General features: G+C 39.3%; 1 protein-coding gene across 1 annotated transcript in view; it reads left to right on the forward strand.

Annotated features, from left to right (window-relative positions):
* CXADR (CXADR Ig-like cell adhesion molecule) overlaps positions 1-1,641 on the forward strand; it is a 30,623-nt gene extending 28,982 nt beyond the window's left edge. The window contains exon 8 of the mRNA XM_015880569.2: positions 1,082-1,641. Coding sequence (XP_015736055.1) covers positions 1,082-1,123 — 42 coding nt within the window. The 3' untranslated portion in view covers positions 1,124-1,641. The remainder of the gene's footprint in view (positions 1-1,081) is intronic.
* Positions 1,642-11,912: the final 10,271 nt, after the last annotated feature.

An 11,912-nucleotide genomic window follows, 5' to 3' on the forward strand; every position in this document is an offset into this window, starting at 1 on the left:
TTTGATTTCTCACACTTTACCATGTAGTTACTCATTAAAACAAATGCATAAATAAGTAAAGCAACAACAGCAAACTAACAAAAAACATTTTGGAAACAATTTATAAACAGTACCAGAACAAGATGGTAGAACAGATCAACAAATATGATGACTTAGTGCCTAGCAGTACTTGGCACTGCTTTGAATTATGCTTCCAAGCAAGGTTTTTTGAAGACACTTAATTGTTTTTATTATCACAGGCACCTGGAAGGTTTTACTCAAAGTGTAATTCAAATTGAAATGTGACAGTTTGTGAGGAGCTGAGATAGCTGGAGTCAGCATTATAATTACAGATCTGACTGAGGAACAGTGGTGGAGCTGAGGCATCTTTTAAGCATCTGCCAGGACTGGGGTGGCAATACAGAAAGCCTTAATAGGTTGGAATGGTGGAGTAAGAAAATGAGATCTTTCTAGTAAATGCAGCAGATGTATACACGTTTGTGGGTTATTAATTAAGAAGAACTGGCTTCTGTGTCACGTCTTGAAAATAAATATGGTTGACTATTTTTTATTGAGTAAGGATGCATCACTGGATACTTTGAAAAAGAAAAGTATTTGAGTGTCAAGCAGTAAACAAAAGCGCGTGATTATTTGATGATTCAGGTTAGTGGGATGAAACTGAAGAAACAATCATCCAAGCAGACTTCTCCAGAAACTTTAAAGAATGACTCTAGTGGGTGTGTGCTGGGAAATTAATGAGGATTTTCAAATAACCTAGTTGAAAATACTATAAAGTTGATGATGAATTAAAATTGAATTATTAGCCAATTGAAGAGTGATCCTATTTGTTGTTGCCAGCGCCACTGACTTGAGCGGACTTGAAGTGTGTTCTCGGCAAACTCAGTTGTTTCTTTTCAAGTTAGCTAATAAACACAGTTAGCTTGCTACTCCACTGCATATGTGTTATGTTCAACACTGGTATAAATTCTTACCTGAAAGGCCATCGTTTGGATCGTTATCTGAATTGTGCATTTAATTGCTGTATGTCAAACTGCCTGGCCCATTTTTAATTTAGATTAATGATATTCTTTTTTTCTTATAGTCTGACTTCGCACACAAGATTGGTGACATAACAGTGGTATAAACGTGAAGAAACACGCATCATTTTTTGCATGAATTTCAAGTATGGTGAAACTGAAGTTCATAATGAAGTGCTGTTTTATTTTTTATTTTATTTTTTATCTCACTTTACATCCAAGACTGTAAAGTAGGCTGTATTCAGTTTTGTAAGTACCAAGTACGTTAAAGAATATTTTTAATGCCAAGTTTACAGACGTTTTTCATACTGGTTCTGTTTTTTAAGGCACACACAATCACTGATCTGCCCCCCACCTCCAATCGATTAAAAAACATGTCAAGTTCACAAAATCAATCCAGGTAGCAGAAATACAGCCTTAAGCAGTGGGACACTGAAAGAGGTTTTAAACTTTGAGTATTTATGTCTATCTCTTAGCCTTCTGTCCTGCTGATACGATAGGAAGTGCAGCATCAATTTAGTACTGTAGTGATACTAATGAAGACTCGGATTCTATGTTTGAAATGCACTGTATTTTAAGATTGTGTATATTTTATAATACTTAATAAAATCTACTTGAACGTCAAGGCATGCTTCAGCATAATCTGTTAATGCCAATGTTGTAGTAATTCATGTCTGTACACTGCCTCATTCTTCTTCTCAGCTTTTACCCTGCAGGAAACCAGAAGAAAGAAGAGTGCTCTCTTTAAAGGAAGCTAATTACTTTTTTTTTTTTTTTTTTTGTCTTCTGTGATGTGAAACTTTGAGTATTGATTTCATAATAAAAATCTGCCTAGCCATAGGAGATCACCGTAGATTGATAGTGTGGATGAGAGCTTAATAATTCACTTTTCTCTCTCTTTTTTTTTTTTTTTTTTAAGAATTTGTGACTGAGATGAAAGAGGTGGGAGCCTCTACCCCACTGATATTTGGGCAGATTTAATAACTGTCTTCTGATAATGACACAGTCAGTGTAAATCAGAGGAAGCTGAAGGACACTCCAGCACTGAGGAATTAACAGCGAGGGTAGACAAGTTTAAACCCGTCTTTGATCATCAACATCTTTCTCTGCTGTGTGGCTGGGGTTTTTGTTGTTATTGTTGCTATTTTTATTGTTCATCAGTTACACGCAGTTACTAATTTAAAGCTTAATCCGGTGACACCAGCTATGCTTTTCTCTGAAGGCAACTGTATGCTTTATTGGTGAAGCTGTTGGTTCACCAGTAATGTCACAGGCTTAAGTAAATGTCGCAGGCTTAAGTAGCCAATATTTTTTTAAGTCATTCCAAATCTGCTTTGATTTCTGTGTTAGAATTGCAGATAAGATTCTTTGCTTTTAGAAGCCCTTGTTTTTATGCTAAAATGTTACATTCCTCATCCTCTCTTCTGTTTCCATGCTGCCTAAACTTGCCTGAGCAAATCCGGGAGGTAATTAATCAGAGTAGAATCTGTTGGGATCAGCGTGAAAGTAACCTGATCAAGAAGCAGCAATTGTTTTTTTGGTAGATGATCTATAAGGCAGTAGTTTGTAAATGAAACTTCAGTTTTGTACTACAGTGTCTAAGATGGGTAGGTATTGGGGTTGGACTCGATGATCTCTAGAGGTCCCTACCAACCCCTACAATTCTGTGAGTCTGTATTCTCCTCCTCCACCTCCTCCTCAATGAATGCTAATGTCTAAAGGCTTAATTGCTGATGTTTTAGTAGAGGGGAGAAATGTAGGAATTAGTGTGCAAGGTGTTATGTCAGTCTAAAAAAAAAAACAAAAAAAAACTCCTGTGCCAATGGTGTAAAATGAGACCTTCTTGCCCGGGCTTGCTTTTCATACAAGAGTTCAAGCAGTGCTTATTTGCCAGCTCTGCTCTTTTCCACACCCAGGAATCTCTTTTTCATGTGCAAGCTAGCTGACCTGGCCAATGGACTAAGCCTAAATGTTGCCTACACTACTAGCCTGCATCTTTACTGCAAAATGGAGAAGCTAACTTGCAGTGCTTTCCCACTATCACTGCTTACTTGGTAGGTCTTATCAAATACATATCTTTGGATCGAGCTGTTGCAGTACTCTGTTTAGTTCAGACCACTTCAGTATAATTCTTCCAGAGGTCTTTAATTACAGATGTCTGCAATGTCATGTGTTCTCACACTTACTGGCCTCCTCTTCACTAATAACATGTGCTCCAGTCACACAAATCTTTAGGTTTGAGGTTGGAAACCGGGTGTTGCAATCTCAGACCAGAGTTGATAACATGGGTTCAGACTGCCTCTATGTTGTCTGTTGCACTGCCCAGGGTTTAGGGTGGGCCAGGTCCTTTACCAGCTGAACTTTCCCTGCGGTTTGGGGGCTGATTCCCATTCTAACCTTGCCCAGCAGGCAGTGTGGCTGCATCAGGCTCAGAAATCAGCTATGCCAGTGCAAGGCAATTTCATATTGCTTCAAATCTTTCCAGGCCTGAATTTATATCATTGCAATGATTTGCATAAAAATTAAAATGCCAGACTGTAGCTCTAGCACGTGTGTTTTAAGTGGCAGAATTCAGCATGCTAGAGACTGAATTGGCCCTGCCCTTTTTGCTCTTGGCTCTTCATTCCTGTCCTTGGGCTACCTCTTATCTTTTGTCAGCATAAGCATTGCTGCAGCTGCTGTGAGCCACATCAGAGAAAAGATTTAGTTGAGAATTACTTGCACACTGTTTAGTTTAGTTTTAACTTGAATATGTTCATCCTTTCAGTTCACAAGGTGACTGCGTCAGCACTTGTGCTGACAAAAGGGGAAGGAGGCAGTGTGAAAGTGGAAACAAGGATCAAAGAATGAGGGAAAGGAGGGACAGCTTTCAGCAGCAGTGTTAAAGGTGCTCTGAGCAAAGAGCTGGACTAGAGGAACTGCAGAGCTGCCTCCAGCTTTAACTGTTATGAGATTCTGTGAAATAAGCACACACTCTCAAATGCTCCCTTCATCAAAGCTGGTGATCCTCGGCTGCCATGTATGTTTGAAGGTGCTTGAAGGCTACAGGCAGCTCAGTTTATGACACTGATGGCTCCAGGCCCTAACTGAGAAACCAGTTAGTCTGAACTGGATGCAAAGCTGTGCCATGTTGTATGTGCATCCTGTTGGCTGCCACACAAATGAGCCAGTATGAACATCTCCACAAAAACAGAGTGTGTTCTCAGGACATCCTGCCCCAGTTGGAGTTGGGAATAAGCATGTTGGCAGCAGCTGTCTCTTTTCTTTTCATAACTAAGGGAGATGGTTGTTGATAATGCTGATGTTGTCTTCAACTATGAGCTTGTGAAAATGTATACAGTTATTTTATGTGACTCTAAAGTAATTCCAAGTCTCTCCCTAAGGCATCTTGTGAAGTAGATTCACGGGGGCCAATCACTGTTATCTTCAAAGGCAGCTTGGATGGGTCACTGGTGGTGTGATTCTCTTAGCAAACTCTTGGCGTGTTGTTGTTTACAGTACATAAAGCAGTGAAATGCAAGTGAAGAGAACAGCTTGCTTCAAACTTTACTCCAGTAAATTGTGGAAGGTGAAGAGGGAAGCCATTAGAAGGAAAATTCAGCATCTTTCACTGCAGTGTGGCGCAGTGTCCAAGGATTGCTTGCTTTTAATCTGCGTACACAAGGCCCAGCTCACTGAATTTTAACATGGATAGCTAAGACTTCAGTGTGGTTCATTCCAGGTCATTTGTATTCCTCATATAATTGTAATTGTCTACAGGAAAATGTAATATGTTAAGAATTGAAAATAATTTATTTTGAATTGTTTGCTTATATAACACAAGCTTCTTTAATGTTGAGGAAGCAACTAGACACGAACAGGAGCCTGAGCTGATACTGAATGTGTCAGAACGCTTACAATGCACTGTATGTACATTGTTCTGTATAAGTAATTTCCCAGTTACAAAGTAAATTTCTGTTTTGATAACTGTAAATAATGCAACTCGGAAAGTTTTTCATGACAGAGAACTAATTATGGAATTACTGCCTTCTGCATTAATATTGCCTTATGCTGCTTTTTACCACCTGAGAGTATGTATTTAAAATGCCAGTGCCATGTGTCTGTCTTCCTGACTGAAGTGTCATTAATGCAACAAGTATGCATTGTCCTTGCAGAAGAATCTGTTCCCTTCACACCTGTCTTTCTCGCTTTGGGCCACTTTCTATGTAGCCTTCTTTTATCAGAAAACAGACGTTGCCAGGGGCTCCAATCGTCCTACTCTTCAGGAAAGGGCTGTAAATCTAATGCTTCTCTGATCAAATCATGCTTTAACATGGGGATGAAGTGCATGCAACCCTTGCAGAACTCACTGAAGGAAGCTGTACTTGAGTTGCTGAAACTGTGGAATAGAAAACTAACAAACACACTGATGCCTCTCCTATAAAAGTTTCATACTTTCAAATCTTAATTTTGATGGTTTAAATGGTGGGCCTGTAAAAAAAAAAAAATAAATGGAGACTTACTGTACATATTAGAATAGCAGTAGGCCAAGAGGGAATAGCTTTAGACTAACAGAGGGGAGATTTAGTTAAGCTGTTAGGAGGAAATCCTTTATACCGAGGGCAGTGAGGCACAGCTGCCCAGAGAAGCTGTTGTGCCCCATCCATGGAGGCTCTCAAGGCCAGGCCGGATGGGGCCCTGGGCAGCCTGAGCTGGTGGGGGCAGCCCTGTCCACAGCAGGGTGTGGTGCTGGGTGAGCTTTAAAGTCCTTCCAACCCAAACCATTCTATGGTTCTATGATGGGACTGCTTATAAGAATTTAGGCTAGTTTCAAGTTTAGTGTACAGTCTTACTGAGTTTACTGTCGTTAACAAGATGCATTGCCAGCCATTATTACTACACATGCAATACATTTCAGCCTTAAGAATCATCATACCCTGAATGACTTGTGATTATGCCACGCCAGAGCTGCAGAGCTGATGCCCTGCTGTTGGGTGCCCTCTGGTGCAGTTTGCATCCCTGCAATCAGGGTAGAGTGGCTTGAGATCCCTTGGATATGGAAACTTGTATTTTTTCTCAGCCCCTCCCTCGAGACAAAATCTTGGCCTGTTACTGGATATTCGAGTTTCCAGGCAGTTCCTAGCCCTCAGTCTTTTGCCCTGGAATACAATGCTGCACAAAGTTGCTGTTACTTTCTTAGGGCAGGGCAGGTGTCCTACTTACTGCTCTTTTTATTTATGTATTTATGTACTTATTTAAATTTCTTGGATTATCCTAAGGTAAAAGGAGTCTCTTCTCATCCCTCAGGATGGTATTTCAGTGGTCAGTATTTAACCATCAGAGAACTGTTAACAGTTCCACAAAATCTCCTTCACATTCAATGCAAGAAAGTATTAATAGAATCATAGGATATCCTCAGTTGGATATGATCCATAAGGATCATTGATTCCAACTCCTGGCTCCACACAGGACCACCCAAAAATCAGACCATATGTCTGAGAGCATTGTCCAAATGCTTCTTGAACTCTAGCAGCTTGGGGCCATGACTGCTGCCATGGGGCTCCTATTCCAGCGCCCAGCCACCCTGGAAGAACCTTTTCCTGACATCCAACCTGAGGATGGTTTAATCATTTTTATTACACCAGCAGAACTATCTGGCAACAAAAATGAGCTGCTGGGTAGATAGGTACCATCTTCAGCTTTTTCAGCCAGATCCAAAAGAGGAAGCACCAGGCCCAACATTATCTCACAATATCAATTCTAATGACTTGTGCAGAAGTTTCTGTGAAGCAACTATTGACATAGTTTGTATGGTAGTAAGCAATGTAAATCTGTATGAAGTATGAATAACCACACACACGTTTGTACGTAGCTAATAACAAGAAATTGTAATAATTTATTCTTAACAGTTTTGAGACATAAGAAATAAACGTTGTAATTCTTTCTTTAAGGCTCTGTTGGTTCATCTGATGATGGATATATTCTGTTGTCTTTTCCTTAGCCTTGTGCACATACTATGGGAGCTGATGATCTCAGCTGCCTTCCATCTCATGGATCTGGAGCTTTCTGGAGGTGCCAGCTAAGGCTGGGAGGCAGTGGGTGGTGTGTGGGGCTCCTGCGTGCTATTATGGGGCTGGAGGACCCATGGAGCTTGGTACCCTGCTGGGAGGATTGCCTGTTCTCTGAATGCTCAGTACTGGCATCTGGCCTCTCTGTCATGAAAAATCAGATGAAGAGTTTGCTTTTTTCCTCTTAGTAGCAGGTAGGTGGCTTTTGTGACATGGACTGCTAAGACTGGAGGTTTCCAGAGCTTCTTTTCCTTGCTCTTAGGACTAGCTCTTCCAATCTCTTTAGTTGCAGAGTAAGACCAACTGTTATTTGACCTAAAATAATTCTATTACTATTCATAAAATGCAGTGTACACGAGTAAATCGTTGTCCTATTGTATTACACTAAAGAGCCAGATCTGGGCATGTCAGTGGATTGCCTGAAGCAAGAAAATGTATGGAAAAACTTAAACGCTATTATTGTTTGCTGATATTGGCGGTGGCTTCTCTTCTTTTGTGTGTTCTGAACGTATTTGCTTGGCATTGCGCTGTCATGCAGAAGAAGAAGGATTAAATTTGTCCTGCTGTGCGATGACTCATGTATAGAGAATGTGTGTATTCAGAGAGATTGCAGGAGTGAACCACTCAGAAGGGGCTGTTTGTAGGAATTAATAATAACCTGATAGCTGAGCAGGTAAAAGTGGATTTAGTAGAAAGAATTAAAATGAAAATCTATTCAAACCACCATGGCTGCTTCTCTGTCCATTTCCATTAAAGTCACTTCATCATTCTTTTTAAAAATATATTCTGTTGATGTACAGTTTACTCTTTGATTTTAAGTCATACCTACATATTTATACATATTTGCATTAGACATTATTATGTATATATAAAACAAATATGCATCACCCTGAGGTGATTTTCCATTTTTATTGCATGATTTTGCTTTAGTGCAGTGTAAAACCTTACATAATATTAGAATAGGAATCAATATTTAAAGTTAGTGCAACATCAACTAGATGTTACATCTAAAAATATTTAACATTTTTATTTTGCTAGTATTTAGCCAAATAGAAGCTTCTCAACTTGGATATTATTTGTGCATTCCCAGAGATTTTAATGTAACCCTGGAACTGGCATGAATTCCATCCAGCACTGAGCACAGTAGGAAATGCATTTTATGTTTGTTCCTTGTTACATCTTCTTAAAACACAGTGGAAATTCATGGGATATAACAAGCTTTGCATTTGGGTATGGCTGATTTTCTTTCTGTTTAACTAATTTATTCTGAAGTGAAAGGGAACACTGAGTCTAACATCAAGACTTTCTCAGTAGAAAGCCTTCTCTAAAAGATACTCATCTGGATGGATATGCCTCATTTCCAAGTGGGTTGTTGTATTAATTTTAAATAGAAACAATCAGAAAATCTGCATTTGAACTCTCTCTTTGGGTAAAAATAAAAAAAAGGAGGGGGAAAATGGAAGTAAATAAGCAGAAAGCTAGAAATGATCATTCTGATTTCAGCTCTCATTTTCATCACCCACTCACAACAACACAGTTCTGGTGTACAAGCCCTGAAATGTTAGATGTACAGAGCAGAACCATAAATAAGACTGCCATTGTCTTTAGCTTGTCGGTTTGACTCCTGCCTAAGGATAACAGACCAGTGCTAACGCTGCTGAAAGACTGCTTGGAAACCTGCAGGAAGTTTTTCTGCCTCTTGTGCCCACTGGCCTGGTAACCATGTCAGAGAGGCATCTGCCTTCTTCCAGCCATCTCAGGTCCTTTGGTATGACCATTGCTTGCTCGGTCAAGAATCTGAATGAGAAGGCCATGAGATAGGAGATGCAGTTGTGTGAAATTAATTTTTAAGTAACATGTCAAGACTGAAGTTATGTGACCTTAGGAGTAAATGTACTCTAAGAAAACAGTATGTTTACTCTTAGAAAATGGCAGTCTTTCATCTTAACCAGCATTATCAGAACCTCTGTGGTCTTCTCTTCCCTTTCTGCACTCCTGTAGTTTTCCTGGCCTTATTCCTGGAAAACAGCTACCCCCGTGTGACGGTCACCTGTTCCACCCTCTTTCTGCATTGCCTCTTGTATTGTGGCCTTTAGCTTTCATTAGTGAAGAATAAATACAGTGCATAATAAACTAAACAGGCACTTAAATTCTTGAAACTATGTACCCAATAATACATGCCCATGGAAGCTTCACAACAGGTGTGTGGAACTGCACCTAGTTAACATACGTCTGTCAGTGCTAAGAGCATTTTAAATGGAAGCAGTCAGTGGGAAATTTGATCAGGTCCCAGAAAAAAACACCAGTGTAATATCAAAAGGAATGTATAGCTAAAATCCAAGTCATCCCCATCACCTTCATTACTGCCAGCTACTGTGCTGCAGTTAACTAAGCCTCCTGGACTGTTCCTGTTACTCTTGCTTGCTAGACCCCCTTTCTCCTCTTTATTTTCCTGTCTCTGTCCCTTTTGTTAATTTCCCTGTGAATTAACTGTCATTATTGGAGTCATGCCATTGAATATGCCATAAGTTATGGCTGCTAAACAAAGCTCTGTGCCCATAAGCCCAACAAAGCATCCCTTTTGTAGCAAGTACCAATTTCATTTCTTTTTTATGTCTCTTGAGTAACAAAGCAAGTCAAATCCAAACACTGTTTCTCAGGAAACAAGACATAGTTGAGAATGAAAGCTACACCTTCACTAAAAGCGATGCAAAGTGTGTACTGTGGAAATGTATGTTGATCAGATTCTGAGATCCAACCTCAGTGTGAGATGAGAACATCAATTTCTTTCTATTTCACTGCAGTAAAGTTTGCAACAGGGAGTTAGTTTGCTTTTTTACGCTGCTCTATAGAAGTTTCTGCAGTGGCTTTCCATTGACTCTACAATGTATTTTTGGTAGGCACTGAAGACATTTATGTGGTTAATTAATAGCATCTTGCCAACATCCAGTTCTACTGGGTTTATCAGTTAGCCTTTTAAGAAATATAGAATCAAAGAATTATTTGAGTTGGAAGTGTTAGGGTTAGGGTTTGAGCTGGAAGGGGGCCTTAAAGTCTAGTCCAACTCTCCTGCAATGAACATAGACAACTATAGCTACGTCAGATTGCTCAGAGCCCCATCCAGCCTGATTTTGGGTGTCTCCAGGGATGGGGTATTCACCACTTCTCTGGGCAACCTGTGGCAGTGCCTCATCACTCTTATGGTAAAAAACTTATTCCTTATATCCAATCTAAATCTCCTCTCTTTTAGTTTGAATACATTTCCTCTCCTGTACTGAGGAATCCACATCTGGACACAGTACTTCAGGTGAATAGTATGTCAAGCTTCATATAATTAGCCTCAAACTAATTCATATCATCAACATTCTTTAAGTGACTGTTGTTTTTACAGTATATTACCCAGAAATTCAAGTGGAGACCAGCAATCTGCATATTTCAGTGTCATAGCAATGGAGTAAGAATGGTCTGAGATCTGGAATTACTCCTGTTCATTTATCAGTCCTTCTGTCCCCTGCTCTCAGCTTGTAATCCTGATTTAGTTTATGGACTTAATTATTATTAACTTACTCTCTGTAAATGAAGTGAAAAGACAAACAAACAAATGCATGCTTAAAGTTTCCTCCTTACTGATTATTATTTTTAAATGTATTTTCCTAGTTATTAAATGGTACATGCAAATGTGAAAAATATGCTGGATTCCACAGTCTTATATTTAGTATTTTGTATCTGATAGCAGGCTCAAACAGTTAGAATTACTTAATGAAAGAGCAACTTATGAGGAAATATTTAACCAAAATATTTAACCAAAATATGAAACCAGTATAAGAAGTCAATATATAAATAAAATCACATTTTATATACAAAAAAACACACATACATTCATATTTAATATATGATGTAGTTAAAGAATAGGAATTTAGTCAAAGAGAAGCATAGAAATGCTCTTCTTTTAATATTAATTTGATGAACTCGTTAAACGTGCTTTCTTTTACCACTAGCAATTAATTGTGTAGTTGCTATACTTAGGGTAGAGACAAGTGTAAATATTTTGACCCAGACTGGCCTCACTGGGTTAAACACTACAGGCAATCAGTAAGAAACCAGTCCCGCCACATAGATCTTGTAGTCTAAATAGTAACAACAGCCAAATGCTGGCAGATCAAGGGGCAGGCAGATTGTTATCTTTGTTTGGGGAACTGAGCTGGAGATCTGTTAAGTGAGATACCACAGATCAAAAAGGAGCTCTGTAAGAGAAAGATAACCCAACCCAGGCTACTGGCATCAAAGTCCAGTGCATTCAATGGATCAGCATTCTTCCAACAGCTTCAGTTGTGTGTGTGAAAAAGCAGCAAGCACACCCAGGCATTGGTTGAGATGACTGAGAAAATTGTAAGTCAGAAAAAAGAGGAAGCTGGAAGCTGGAGAAAAGGATTATGGAAAAGCTAAAAGGGAAGCTTTTAACCTGTGAACTTTCCCTTTGTGTCTATTTGAGGTACGACTGCCAAAATAGGATTTTTACTGTAGGATTGTTTCTAGCAGAAGGCCAGAAATGTGTGCAGATCTTCTATTTTTTCTTTAAGTTGTATTTCATCAGCTGTTGAAAATAGCGTGCTGCCCATCCGATTCTGGAGGCTGGAGTGTATGTAGTGAAAAACAATCTGTCCCTTTGAAATAATTGGCAGCAGCAGACATTCCCAGTGCAAATCAGGTTACAAATCAGATGGTGAATCAGTGATCTCGAAAGAGGATTACTTTGGATTAGCTGTCCGGTGAAGCAGGCACTTTGTGTAATCCACCAGACAGCTCCAACATCAGCCAATTCATGCCTTTTTTTTCTTTTTTTTTTTTT

Source organism: Coturnix japonica, chromosome 1 (assembly GCF_001577835.2).
Source record: "Coturnix japonica isolate 7356 chromosome 1, Coturnix japonica 2.1, whole genome shotgun sequence".
NCBI classification, from domain to species: domain Eukaryota; kingdom Metazoa; phylum Chordata; class Aves; order Galliformes; family Phasianidae; genus Coturnix; species Coturnix japonica.